At 43.6% G+C, this 15,323-nt stretch overlaps 1 protein-coding gene across 2 annotated transcripts in view; it reads left to right on the top strand.

Moving 5' to 3' along the window:
* LOC138301184 (ectonucleoside triphosphate diphosphohydrolase 8-like) overlaps nucleotides 1-15,323 on the top strand; it is a 172,601-nt gene that overhangs the window by 38,333 nt on the left and 118,945 nt on the right. For both annotated transcript variants that reach the window (XM_069241409.1, XM_069241408.1), the window contains exon 2: nucleotides 9,970-10,107. In XM_069241409.1, coding sequence (XP_069097510.1) covers nucleotides 9,982-10,107 — 126 coding nt within the window. In that variant the 5' untranslated portion in view covers nucleotides 9,970-9,981. The remainder of the gene's footprint in view (nucleotides 1-9,969; nucleotides 10,108-15,323) is intronic.

Genomic DNA, 15,323 nt, shown 5'->3' with positions numbered 1-15,323 from the left:
CTCCTACTTTCAAAATCGAACCAGCTCCCTCAGTTGCAAGAATGGCTAAAGTCCATTGACGCTCTCAAATGTATTCTCACCCCTTCAATCATGGTCAAGTCTCTGGGAATCACTGTGGACTCCAACCTGACTATGCAGGACCACATCAAGAAGAACGCTAACAACGCTTTCCACAGCCTTAAACTTTTGAAAAAAATCAGATCCTTCATTCCCCATGATGATCTCAAACAGGCCACACAAGCACTGGTACTTTCGAGACTAGACTATGGGAGCTCCATCCTTACCAGCACAGCCAAATCTCAACTTGCCCCTGTGAGGTCCACTCTTCACGCAGCTGCCAGACTGGTGACGGGAATTAAAAAATATGACCACATCTCCCTGGCCCTGAAGAGTCTTAAATGGCTCCCAATTGAGGCCCGTTGCTCGTTCCGCACTGCCTGCCTAACACACAAAGCCCTTCACACTGGGAAACCAGAATACCTTGCCAAAAAACTCTTGAAAGCAGGTCAAACAAGATCACTAAGAAGCTCAAATACCTTCCTCCTCCTCCTGCCAAAAACCAAGAAGCAAAAAACTCGGACATGCTCCTTCTCAAACAACGCGCCGAGAATCTGGAACGATATACCTGTTCATTTCAGATCTAACCCTTCCCATCAGATTTTCAAGAAGCTACTTAAAGAATACCTCCTCAACCAACCTACATGCCAAAAAGAATCTCTCACCCCCACCCCACCACTGCCGGATCGCTATCTTCTTGTCCTTGAGAACCCCACTGTATAACCGGTCTGCAATGGGATCCTTATGTTTTTCATGTGTTTATTATCTATACTGTTGTAAAGCGCTCTGATACCTTCGGGGCCTTGCCAGCGCTATAGAAAACTTTCTAAATAAAAATAAAAGTGGACAAAGTGTCTGAAGGACAAATATGGCAACCACAGATGATCCAGACTCGAAACCCTCTGTACAAAAGTGGATGATTCCAAAATGCTCTTCTAGAGGATGATGCTTCAGTAAATCATGGGGAGTGTGTTGCTAAACCTGAGCACAAAATACATCCTTTAATCAAGATTAATACAACTGGGAAACAAAATCAAAATGCTCACTATGCCACAAATGTGAAAGATGCCCTGCAGTAGTGTATTTCATTCACGGTCAGTCCAAAAGAGGGAGATAAACTGTCTCAAGCCAAACAAGCTAATTACGTCCACGCATAAGTGTAAGCAGAGGAGTGGGAAGGCTTTGGGATGATGCTGATTACATTATAGAAGGGGAGTCAATGTCAATGAGGAGGTGATCAGAAAAGAGGTTTTAATTTAAAACAAAAAACATTTTCTTTTTCCAGATCTCATTCTGGGCATAGCGTCTAAGCAGAGAGAATTGTGGACTAGGTTACTAAATAATAGTGTGCGCTCTTTTGTAGTGCTTCCTGACAGACTAAGTCCGCCCAGAACGTTTCTGCAAAGGACTTTCTGAAAATGGTGACAGAAAGAAAGATAGGAGTGAAGAGGGCGGTTTGTAATAGTGGCTTTGTTGTTCCTAGTTATGGTTCCTTCTTTAAATCTCATGGGTTGAACAGTGCTTAATTTGTAAATAAAAACGGGCTGGTGCCCAAAGCCCTCCTCTTAAACACGCGGCTCCTGCAATTAAATGTGCGAACACGGAATACTGAGAGCGTAATCCTGAAGCCATCTCGTGCCTCTTCAATCCATTTACAGCCACACCCTGCCCCTTCAGCTCACTCTTGCATCTTTCTGCTTACTCCCATTGTGACGCTTTTTCGTTTTTCTCTCCCTCCCTCTTTCACATGTGTCTTTCGCTCGCATTAAATGCTTGAGGCATAAGTGCCGGCCCTAAAAAAAAAGTGCCGGTGCTCTGCACCCGAAACAACAAGCAGAAATTAAGCGCTGGGGTTAACCCAAAAATAAAGAAGTATAGTGGGTTACTATACATATATTATATATATGGTAGTTTAGCCTTCATGCTATAGTCTTAAATGTCTATATTAAGCTCTTTTCTGATTTCCAAGCGAACATGCATCCTCTGAAGCCTAGGGGGTACAGATTGGGAACACATTGCCCTTTGTTTAGCTGTATTGTGAGCCTCAAAGTTGTATGTACCTACTTTTTACTTTCCTTGGAATAGTTTATTGTAAAGTGTGCAAACATTGTCTAGTTTTGCTGTGTTATATAAATTAAATATATTCAGAGCCAGAGTATGACAAGGCATAGCTTTTAGCAGCCAACTTAATGAGTCTGTCCTTCCATATGGCCTTGGTTGGGAGTCTAAAGGCTCTGTCCATCATCAGCAGAGCGGTTGCCGTCTCAGGAATCTTGCCAGCATCTCACTCCAGTGGGAGGCCTGCTATGAACACCTGTAATCCTTCAAGGGCATTCAACAGAATATCCAATTGATGCTCAATGGAAAGTAAGTTGCACGCTGAGCAATCTTTGAAATCAGTTGTTTCTTCTTTGAAGACACCTAGTGTGGTTCACAAAGGCTTTGAGGTGTCCACAAACCATCTATTTTCTGCATCCCCTATTCTTCCCACACCACTGCGCCCGACAAAGCCTCTACTGAAATGATCCCCAGCCTTCATTGCCTCCCACATGTCAGCTTCCCTCCAAGCCTTTGCGTGTGAGTCCAGCCTTTGGCGTACCAGCTGCTATCTTGAGGTGCTTGCAGCATGGGAAGGAAAGGGGAGGATGTTTGCGCCACATTAAACCAAACCACTGGGTGGTTTCATCTCAGTAGATTGACCGCTAGTCAGTGAAAGGTCTGAGGACCAGCCCCCTCTTTGCCGGATTGAACAGTATGCCGTACAGACACACAGCGGTCATGCCACCAGATGAAGCTCGCCAGTAAGCGGACATAGTCCGGTATCTATTGCTCCCAACCCTCTGCCAGCATGTTTTAAAATCAGATTAAACTCGGTCCTCAGTCCGGTTATAATTCTGCTGCATTGCCTGCGTGGATTAAAGCCACGTCATCTACTCTGAGACCATACACCCTATTTCATTCAAAACTGTTCTAGTTCAATGGGATTTATGGTAAAGGACGAGTATGAGGAAGTCTGTCTACTTCGGCTCCAGCTGCCTTGGTTAGTGGTTAACAGTATGCATAGGCGGCAAATCAAAGGAGACTGAATTCCTGTCTGTCGTCCCTATATCGCACGTCTGTACTGTGTATTATGCGGTGTCCTGCTTTCCCTGTAACGTGTGCTCTTGGGGCCTCGCCCAGGTGCTGACTTCCAGCCACGCACGAGGCTTTAGAGCACGCACATAATGGCAGTAAAAACACACCAATTATCTCCCTCTCTCCAGGGGTGGGTGGGCCATTCGACTCATCAGACTAAGGTCGTCAGGACATGCCTCTTTTTCTTTTGGGTCAGTCTCCTGGTGCTCTCGGGCTCCTTCCCATTCCCACTTATTAGCATTGACAAAGATGAACATATTATTAAACAGCTGCCAGGAAGACCTCCTTTCTGTTGCATCTCCTACCCCCAAACTCCTTTGTAAAAAACACAAGCTGCTCAAGAGACACCTGGTGTTCATAGGGTTAAGGATGAAGCGTCCTTCATTTCAGCTCTTCACATTTTCACAAACAATGACGTGAATTGTAAGCATTAAGAGTATAAGATGAAATAAAATGAATGTTTATTTTTCCTTCCACTCCCTCAAGCTTTCTCTGGTCCTCTCATGAATAAAAGTCAATGCCAACCACTAAACTGGCAAGGCAAGTCAGACAGGTTACGCCACTGCCAACACACTGTGTACATAAAACAATACAGCAAAACCCGGCGAGGTCATTGTATTTTATAGTCTGACTTGTAGGCCGTGTTCTTTTACGTGCTTTGTGTCACCTGGTTGCGTGGCAAGGTGTACTCAGGATAGCCTGATAGTGTGGGATTAAACCATATGTACTTGGGCTCGTTGGGGGAGAATAATGAAAAACAATATTCATAAGGGTAGGGGGGGCGACCTCAGACCTAAAAGTCCATCTGCTAGGCCTTGCAAATGTTTGTGTTCTGGCGAGAATCATTTTGTGGAGAGAGGAACTCTTTAGTGAATTCCAGTAGTGGATATGTTCAGTGCAAATCTTCAGACAGATCATCTTCGCAATTCACTCACAAACATGGCAGCCTAATACCTGCTCAGTTACTCAAATTGAATAGTCCACCCAATGATAAAAGGAAGAAAGTGGCCTCACTTTACTTGTTTGTGTGTAGACTGGGCTGGAGCCTGGTGTTCATGAACTCTGTCCAGTCATGCAGCTCAGATCTCGGAAGAGGAGGTATAGCCGGTAGCAGAGGGCGGGAGCTTGCACAGAGTGATCAGACAACACTGAACAGTAGCACAGCAATGACACTGCCTGCTTTGACCACCTTTCAAACTATACACCAGTCTATTGGTTGCCCTGAGCCGGGCCCAAGAGTTCAAGTCTTTATCCTATGAGTGGAGGCTTAAGGTGGAGATGTTGGTGTTTACTTCCTTTCAGTCTGAGAGCACACGGCTGATGAGGCTGGAATGAGGAGGACAGGGACCGGAGTAAACCGCCTCTAGAGCGCAGCTTCTCAAATTTAGGCCCTACCCCTACCCCCACCCCACCTGACCACTTCAATTATCTTCTCTCTGACCGAGGTCATTTGAAAGATAATTGAAAGCACCGGATTATTGTCTTGTTTTTAGCAGTAAGTTCTACATCAGTGATTCCCAACCTGTGGTCCAGGGACCCATGGGGGTCCGCAAAGCCTCCTCAGGGGGTCCACGACTGTTTAGAAAAATTATATAATATTAACAGATTAGGTCCCCAGCTTTCAGTAATGACTCATTGGGAGGTCCCAGGATTCCAATAAAGAATCAGTGGGGGTCCCTGTGCTCTAGTAATGATGAAGTGGGGTCCACAGAAGTCAAAAGGTTGGGAACCTCTGCTCTACATCATACTGTGTTGCAGATTTCAACCTCAACTTCCACAAGATGGCCGTACAATACTGCAAGCTCGAAGAATGCATGCGCACCAGCAGGAGTCTGCACAACTGCTTCGTAGGGGTAGTGAATTTGAATGGAGACCTGTTGACCATGGACAAATAGGAGTGCCAGAAAAAAAGGAAAGGTTTGAGCTGGGCACGTCAGACTGCATCTCTTGTGTGACTGATTTCTTCACCAGTCCTACTAGCCTTTCAGAAGTACTCCCAAGGCTCTGATATGACCAGCATTTCCAATCTAGTTTGCTTTGAAGTGAACCTTTTACTCTGTTCTGCACCATATTGCTCATAAAACATGCATTGGGATGTACATTTTTGCCAGAACATTATCTTAGGGTAGAATGCCCAAAATTATAAGTTTTACTCAATGGCACAGACGTGTGTCCTTTCAAATGTCCCAGTAATCCAATTTAAATCCTACCGGATAATCTCCAGGTCTCCTTGTAAACATCTGTCAGTTGAGAATTTGTTGCTATGCCCCTATATTTGGAATAACTTAAAAATGGGGCAAGCGCATGTAGCAAAGTTGTTTCTATTGTGAAGTCTTAGAGCTCTCACATTCCTCCCGTTCCATTTGTGAGTTGTTTCTTTGCAGTCTGGAACCTAAGGTCCTATTGAGCTCATTGTAAGTTTGGGACCACAAGTAACAGAATGCAAAGTTAAATGAGAGCACTGCAGTTTTGTTTTAGGAAAACCTTATTGCGCTGGTCGGATTTTGTCTCTGGAGCGATGGAGAACTCTGAGGACCTGGACACTGCTGGCTTATATGTTCCATAAGGAGAAAGTCCTCTTTGAAGTAGCTTTGATTTACTCCATGATTTTGCACCGCTTACATTTCAGAATATGTGGTCATGCTACAGTTTGTTTTGGGGAAAGATAGGACATAGCCTGTGCCTATTTGTTTTTTTATAATTATGTGAAAATTCAAGGTACTGGAATTCTTTGTTTAAGGTATTCAGCTTTGTTTTTTAGTGGAAAAAGAAATTATGACTGTCAAAATGGCCTCCTGATCGAAAGTTTCTCACTAAACCTGTTTAATGACTATTATTAATGCTAGTGTGACCAAAGTACTCCAAATCATCAGGATACTACTGGCTCAATTCATAAACTGCATTTTATAGTACATAATGTGGTACAACAGTAGTTCTGCTTACTTACTACTAAATGTGATTCACTAATCTAGGAGTGGAAATCTCCAGTTCCACCTCTCCTATTTTTCTATGGGTATATTTTCACACATGTAAGTTTACTACCTAGTAGTAAATAAGGGAAGGAGTAGAGGAAGTGGTAGAAAAAAAGTGAATATCTACCACAAAATGGGAGGAGGTTTAGGTACAGGTAAAGAGAGTTTCAAACATCTACAAACACTCACCTACAAAACAGTGCGCATATTGCTATTCACAAATTACACTTCTTAAGTTTTTACAACCATAAAGGTGAACAAATAGTAGTACTTATACTCCAGCACAGCCTTAGACTAGGTCAGGCACCATAGATGGCCACTAACAAGTCTCACAATGCCGTAAAAAATAATGGAGAAAGTGACGTAATATAAACCCCCACACAAAAAAAGGTAAATACATTTTAAAAAATGACTTTTAAAATATTTTGTTTCATGTTAGTAGTAGTAAATAGGCTTACCAGTTAATTAAAACCATAAACATACAATACAAATAAAAATGAAAAAAAAACAGTAAAAGTCACATTTTGAGCTTACGTGTGCAACAATCATTCAGCAAATCTCGTGTGGTAAATGGTTTGGACAGTTTTGTGGATCTAACATGGTTTGAGATACACACCTAATTTACCAATTACTTTATCCAACCAATTATAGGACCAAGAATTCTAACTGATACAAAGGGAGGGTCCAGCCTTTCCTGGCCCCTCATATCCTCAGCCCAAATAAAAAGTGCATTCTGAGTGCTTACAGACAGAAACCACACAAAGAATCAATCTATGAGCACATTCCACTCATGGGGGGCAGAATTAAAACTGACACAGTAGATAAGAAAAACCTCCCCTGTTCCCCCCCCCAATATGCATTCCAGCTAGAAAGTGCCTTGTAAGAGCTTCCGGGCAGGCAGCTAAATAAGCTGAAAGTGCATTGTGCAAGCATGATTGACTAAATGAATACTGTGAGGACCGTGCCAATGGAGTCAGAAACGAACTCCAATTATCAATGATCCTCACGCCCTGCCTCTAACAACCAAATCATCAATCATTCTTAAAAACATTGTTAACCATCGGGTAAGAAGTACAGAAAAAACCACTAATCATACAATAAGCGAGCATGAAGAATAAAACTGATCTATAACTAGTTTGTGGGGCCCTGACACGAGCCTTGTTGCCTCAAACTACGTTGGCTAAAAGTACTTGGTGAATAATCTGGATAGGGAGCAATGATTTTCAGATCCTGCTCCTAGACGCCCTACCGTGTACCAAATTTATAACAAGAGCCTTCAGCTTCCATGAGCTTGCATGGCCGTGGAGCGAGCCCTATTGCCCCAAACTGTGTTGACTAAATGTACTAGGTGAGTGGTAGAGATAGGGAGCAGTGATCTTCAGACCCAGCCCCAAGCAGCTCTTCCATATGCAAGAGATTATAACATCTCTTTAGCCACGCGGAATGTGCCGCCCAGCTAGGGGGTATCTGATTTTAGTAACAGTAGGGAGTGGAATAGTAAATAAAAGAACAGCCCTTTTCAATACCCATTACCCTGACAATGATTTTATTTGATTATTAAAAATTGCTAAAAAGTGCACCATACGGCCATTCAACATAGATTTTGAGGGTTTAGGGCCTCCGTTGCTGCCAACCTACAGGTTCATACACCTGGTGCAAACAATTCTTTACGCACCAGGACTCTTTGATCAATTAATAAATTTGGACAAAGACCTAGAATGTGCTCAAATGTTTCATTCGACTGATGGCACTGGTGACACAACTTGTTATCCAACAAACCCCTTGACCGCCATTTGGGGGTGAAATCTAACATTGGTAAAATCCCAAATCACAATTTCCTGATTCCCTTCTTGATAATTAAGGATAGGGCTGAATCAAAATAAGGTTGTTCCTTGTGTGTTTCATACGATTCTATCACCAGCCACCCATGTGACCGTTTTGCCAAGTGCATTTTGTCCTCCACACAGAGTTTCAGCTAGATACATTTGTTTAGAGACTTCTTGAAAATGAAGTTGCTTACATTCAATCGCAATAGTTCTGTTAGACCAAGGTTCTCTATACTCGTCTTCAGGCATGTGGAAAAGTGTTTTTTTTTCCCAAGTCAAGATTTATTTCCTTCCAGACAAAATGTGCTAATGAGTCTTCATGGGCGTTCCTCAAACAATGACAACATCTTACAAATGCCACTTGTCTGACCAGTGTTTGATTTGCCAGGGAGAACTCTAGCCTTAATTAGGCTGGAGAAAGAGACATGTTTAATGCTACACATTATTATATATAATTGTTAAACCATTATTGTTTAAAAATGTAATAATGAACTTAATTTGAAAATGCAATTGAGCAAATCTTGTTTTACCTGTTGAAACCTTAAAAATAAATTACATTGATTTTCACAAAATATAGTACATAGTAAATTAAAACAAAATTGTTCCAATAGTGGGAAATATGTTACCCATTCCCTTAGCAAATTTATGCAAATTAATAAATATGATTATACCCTGCCCATTCCACACCCCTCTTTCCACCCCACCCCACACAGAAGCCCATTCTCCCATTTACCACCTGCTTAAGGAGGTGGGTAAATGTGAGTGTTAAACCTCCCAGCATTCGGAATTCCATGTGTTTTTCACCTGGTAAAACTGGGTCTGCACAGTTATGCCCTATTCCATTGGTTTACTCAGTGCTTAATTTGTAAATAAAAAGGTGCCGGTGCCCAAAGCCCTCCTCTTAAACACGCGGCTGCTGCAATTAAATGTGCGAACATGGAATACTGAGGCGGCGTAATCCTGAAGCCATCTCAGGCCTCTTTAATCTTTTAACAGCCACTCCCAGCACCTTCAGCTCACTCTTGCAGCCTTCTTCTTTCTCCTATTGTGACGCTTTTTCATTTTTTCTCTTCCTCCATCTTTCCCACGTGTCCTTTTCTCGCAGTAAACGCTTGAGACAGAAAAATAAGCGCCGGCCCTCAAAAATAAGTGCCAGTGCTCAGCACCGGAAACACACGCACAAATTAAGCACTGCGTTTACCTCGTAATTGCACAGTACTGGTGTGGAATTACCTCACAATACCCGTAGTTACAGGTGCAGTGTCAGCACCGCTCCAGTTCCATACAACCCGTAAAAAGAGTGGAAGTAATTTCCAAACATTTGCTATGTATGAAGCTATGATAACTCCACTTATCTCATTTCAGCTGTAAAAAAAAAAAAAAGCAATTTCCTTCTTTGATCCGCCAAAGTATGCCTTCCGTCCAAAGCCAGTAATGTTTGAGTCGGCCTCTTTTCAACCTTGGGAGAATGGGTTAATTAATGTATTATCAATCTCAAAACTAGATAGTCTCACATACCTACAATGTCTTCAAAGCAAGTATCTGGCTAACAAAAATCAGAATGCAAAATGCAATTTTAATATTTTCTTATTTTAATAGACTTTAATGCACTTTTTCCAGAACAAGTTGAAAATGGCAAGAAAAAACACAAACATAAATGAAAAGAAAACAATTGTGAAACGGTTAAAAAAACTGAGCTCTTTAAAAAAGTAGTCAGTAGTTTCCTGTAAGAGGTGCCTCTTTTGCAAAGATGATATAAAGAAGCCTAATACCATTTTATCCGCAACTTTATTTCAGCTGGCTGTAAAAGCAAAACAGCTATGCCCACTCTCCACATTGAAATGGATTAGAGATAAAAGAAAGATGTTTTAAGGAGTGCAAAGCAGGAGAATAAAAAAAAAGAGAGGCTAACTCTCAGCTTGACCTAACAGATGCCCTGCTGCAGCCCTAGCTTGACATTATCTGTATCGCTTCTGCAGGTGGTCATCACGATGAAGACATGTCTGACATGGATAAATATCCGGTACTTCCTCTGCTTGACCTTCCTTTTCGGACTCTGTTCATTCCTTCTGATCGTGGTGAATACAAAGACTTCATATCTACCTCCACATACAAAGGTAAGTGGCAACTTTAATCCAGAGACTAAGGGCCATATGTACAAACACTTTTTCCCATAGACACAGAATGGGGAAAAACCTTTGCTACATCTGGCCCTAAAAGCCTTATTTAGAATTTGACAGATGGGGTTACTCTGTCACAAACGTGACGGACATCCCGTCCGCTGTATTACGATCCCATTATATCCTATGGGAATCATAATGGGGGGGGATATCTGTTAACGTTTGCAACAGAGTAACCCCTCCGCCAAACTCTAAATCAGGCCCTAAGTAATCAATTTGCCACTGATGGGCCAAATAAGAAAATTAAGTAATTATAGCAATCAAAAGCTAAGGAATAAGTTACTCATTTTTAGGTTTTCAGAAATTCAGAAAAAAAAACTTTTTGGGTCAGTTAGTTATTTACCAAAATTATAGATTCTTAAAGTCACCAATGGAAAAATTAGCAGTTTCTAGTTTAGCTGTGGTTAACCTTAACTTTTTTCTTTAGTTTTTTTTTTCTCTTGTTAATATCTATTTTTACTTGCAAAAAAAGTTTTCCTCTGAAAATGTGGGGAGTTTTAAAGCACTTTCACATTTTACTGTGTTCTACCACAATAGTTAAATCTTCAAATTAGGCGTGTTAAACCAGTGGGAATGTTTATGAACCCCCACATAGTTTCTACTTTGTGGGTACAAGATAGCAACTGGGGTGAGCAGACGTCACTGGAGACAGCTACGCGGATGGACTTCCATGCTTCCAGTGCGACCGTTCTGCCACTTGTCACCAGCAGCTTGGCTGCGGTGGCATCCTTGTCGCCAACTGCTAAGGCCAGGTAAGAGACCCCAGTGGCTACGAAGTCCTTCAAGTGATCCTTCCGCCGGCAAAGACACCGCCACCTGTTTGATCTGCAGAAAGATGAAAAAAGATCATCATCTTGATAAGGTGCATCGCCAAACCACCGAAGGAGCACAGCACCACCCGAGTGGAGCCAGAGTCAGCAACGCGAACCGGCGCTGACAAGGCATCTGTGGCATTGTGGAAACTAACCACCTGAACACCTGCCATGAGCCCCGTGAACCAGACACCTGCCGGTGATAGCAGACCAGACCAGACCATTTGGACCATCTACCCTTGGGGTTGCACAGGACTTGGATGTGGCCCTGTTGGGAGTTCAGTGCGACTCCTTTGGCACGGCCTACATTGGCCTTCACAGTCCATGCAGGTCCCGTGGCAAGCCCATTAAAAGGGTCTCAAGGAAATTCCAGAGTGAAGAATCCACAAACGAGAGGTGGTCGGGAAGCTGCTCCCCCAACAAAGTATCAGGATGTGTCAAGGCTTCAGAGGAGGACTTCACACCATCACAGATCCCGTCAGTCCTCGAGGGATTGGCTGTCATGAAGCCAGGATGTCTCAAGAAGTATATTTGGAGCAGACTCAACCAACGCTCCTGATGCACCCAATTTGAGCCAGGTGAACTGTATACACAAACAGCCTCGCTACAAGTGCTGCAGGACTGACCCACAGTGCATGAGTGGACACTGAACCAACCATCTGACTGTCACAGAGTCCGGACTTCATCCACACAGTGTTCGTGCCCAGCTGCATCTGCCCACTGCAATGCTTCGGCCTGCCTTTTCGAGGCCGAGAGAGTGATGGTGATGTTTTGTTATTGTGTTTTCTTTTTCAGGTTGGACTTTGTTTTGTTCTTCAATAAAGTTTGGGAGGAATGTAGAGTCCAGGTGGACTTGTTCTAGTGTTACACAAGCCACTTGGATGAGGGCTGGCTTTACACACACACCCCACACAAAGCCAACACAGGCATCACCGGTCAGGTAACCCTGCCAATAAAAAGGGCCAGGCGCACGTACCCGAGGCCAGTTACCAGAACCTAACCATGTTTGTGTCACCTCATTTTAGTAGCATGAGGGCTTATGGCCCCCAACACTACAAGCAGTACGGGTGCACCTGCCCAGATGCAGTGCCAGTTTATGCTGCTCCTTCTCATCTTCAGTTTCAATACAGCTGTGTGGGATGTAGTTGCTGCATTTAAAAGCCTGAGAATAGGTGACCTTCGGAAAACTCATGGGGGAAGTTGCCAGCCAACCTTCAACTAGGTATTGTAACAGACATACAATTACAAAATTAAAGCTGCATTGTGGTAGCAGGACTGTTAGCGCGCAAACCCATACCATTCTTTACCCCAGTGTGTGCTGATTTTCTCCGACTGGGAACGATGTAGTCCCTACACGTAATTGTTTTTTCCCTTTGGGCCCTTCTCTCCTGTAAAGGAAATTCAATAGTGCCATGTCACTTATTCACATTGGAGTCTTTAAGAGCAACAGACACAAAGGTCTTAAGTTTAAAGACATAGGGGGTCATTACGACCCTGGCGGCCGGCTGTATGTTGGCGGTAACACCGCCAACAGGCTGGCGGTGTTCCGCCAGCAATTATGACCGTGGCGGAATTGCCACGGCCATACCGCCGGCCCCTCCATTTTCACGCCAGGATTCCGCCTGGTGGTAATAATCCCCAGGGCAGCGGTGCAAGCACCGCTGCCCTGGGGATTATGAGTCCCCGACCGCCGGCCTGTCCGTGGTGGTACACACCACCATTGAAAGACCGGCGGTAAGGGGACTTGGGGTGCCCCTGGGGGCCCCTGCACTGCCCATGCACTTGGCATGGGCAGTGCAGGGGCCCCCAGGCATAGCCCCTTCGCGCATTTCACTGCCTGAATTTCGGGCAGTGAAATGCGCGACGGGTGCTACTGCACCCGCTGCACATCAGCATTGCCGCCGGCTCTATTACGAGCCGGCTGCAATGTTGATGTGACATTTCCGCTGGGCTAGCGAACGGTAACACTGTTACCATCCGCTGGCCCAGCGGAAATGTCATAATAGGGAGACAGGAATACCGCCGACAATGGCGGTATTCTGTATCCCACGGCCTCAGCGGTCTTTTCAAAAGACCGCCGAGGTCATAATGACCCCCATGCTTCTGAAATATTCAGAGTACAAAGGCTCGAAGTGCAGTTACTCAAATAGAACTTCAGTTGAATTGCTAAGGCCAAAATACAGAAAATCATGAACTCAGCAGAGTTCAGGGACAAAACGTAGAGAGATTCGCCTTCCAAGAGAGTTAAAAGGACTACTCTCCACATCGTAAAGTTACACACTTTTATAGGATATTAGACTAAAGGTTCTTACATTCTCTACATTAGTACTTGGTTCTCAGGCTCATGACCATTAAAAATCAAACAAAGAGAACCATTTGCAACAGAGTCCATTTTAGGATTTTCTCTGTATTATACCACATGTGATTCTGTGCTTGCAGTGTCAGGCACATGGGGTCTCAACTGTTACATAGTATTTTATTCAGTCTGGGACAGCTAAACTCAGCCTTGAAAAAATGTCATTTCGTTCAGAACATTCAGTAAAGACTTCAGCTTGCTCCATGGAGCCTAGTAATTATTTATTCTAGCAGAGAATGAAACCGCAAAATGAACCTTGTGGTGCAGTACAATGGCACATTAAAGCTGAACAAAGTTAGCCTAGTTCACTTAAAGTACAATTTCTGAGGGTATTGACATTAAACTTCTACACAGTAGCATCCTCAAGACCACACCTTCATCTCCGATCACTGGAACAAGTACTCTTGACCCTAACTTACATTAGCTAACTGGTTGATTCCATGAGCACAGTGTGGGGGAGGTGTAGTAGGCTGCATCTGTTGATGTTACCCAGAGGTGTGTTGGTTGCTATTATTCTTTGTGGCTAAAGCCATGTGTCCACCACCCTCGAATAACAACTTCTAACCATGTTCTGCAGCACTTTTGCATTATGTGATTCCCTTGTATACCAAGCCGTACACCACCCTGGCCCTGCTTCTGTTGGCTCAGTAATTCCTGAATATCCATACCACCACAACTGCTAGAATTGATCCATGTGGGATTGAATTACCTGCCAAACAATCTTCTGACACTAGACGCAACTATAACCATACATGTCATCCCTGCTGTCGCACCTGGGTGGAATGCAGTGCAATGATAGGATGAGAGGGACCCAAAACATCTGCTCTGGTGGCATTGGCCAAACAGAACAGTGAAGAGGCATTTAGAGACACTAAAGATGGAGAAATATATTGGAAGGATTACCCTCGATTGTTCAGTGAACAAAATGACTTCAGCCTGACTCTGCAATGTGTTGCTATTCCCATCAGACAGCCTTTTCCCTGTCTGCTTTGTGCCGTGTAAATGAAGGTTCCTAATTTCACTAGTAAATTTGTAGTGCTTGTCTTTTTTGTGTATAATCATTGTCTGTACTGTCACTTGCAAAGGCATCCAGTAGCTAAACATTAGTACTAAAGAAAATACTCTGGTCCTTATTATGACTAGGTCAGACAACTCTGACTCCTCCCCAAGCCCCCTTTTGCGCAGGAGTTTGAATGATGAATTGTGTTGGGCTTTTGCTGTGGCTGCTATTTACTAGGTGTAATAATTTCCCCATCAAATCTTGCCAACAAAAACCTGGTAGAATTTAATGTTAGAAAGAGGGCTAGGAAATACTAGAATAAGCAGATTTCGTTATGGTAAGCACAAAATCCCCATTATTTCAATATTACAATATTATTTTCAAAGGAACTCGAAATAGGTGCTATTTATTGCAGCTGATAAACTCAAAAATCCTCGAGTTTTGAATCTTATCAGGTTCAGTGAATACGATACACCTTTCCAGTGCACTCGCTTAATTAGGGCCTTTAGTAATTGCCAGTGGCGGCCCGTCCTTTAGGGCGGAGGGGCCACGCCCCCCCACCCCATGAAGAGTGTCTGTCAGGCTGAACAAAGCTCTTCATCTTCAGGTCAGGCAGCCAGGAGCAGACATGCGCGATTTGCCTCAGTGAGCTAGACCTTCCTCCTGTTGGCTGTGTCTGAAAAGTCTATTGGGTGAAATGGGGGCGCAGCACAGACCACTCACACTTTGATGTGTGTGAAAAAGGTCGCTTTATTGAAACAACAATTTAACTTCCCTCCTGTTTAACAGTGAATCTCTTAGCGTCTAATAAACTGACATTCCTATGACATAACCTTTGCCTTCCTGACACGTTCCGGTGTGACCTTGTTCACACCCTCCCTTTCAGCCTGGCTCCCCTATGGCAACAACAATAACCTTATCAAAAGCCCGGAAAGCTTGTGGACCAAACGCCACCAGAAAAAGACACTATCTTGACTTTTATTGT

This window comes from Pleurodeles waltl, chromosome 6, assembly GCF_031143425.1.
Source record: "Pleurodeles waltl isolate 20211129_DDA chromosome 6, aPleWal1.hap1.20221129, whole genome shotgun sequence".
NCBI lineage: Eukaryota > Metazoa > Chordata > Amphibia > Caudata > Salamandridae > Pleurodeles > Pleurodeles waltl.
The sequence above is the reverse complement of the archived record's forward strand: the minus strand, read 5'-3'. Positions and strand labels throughout refer to the sequence as shown.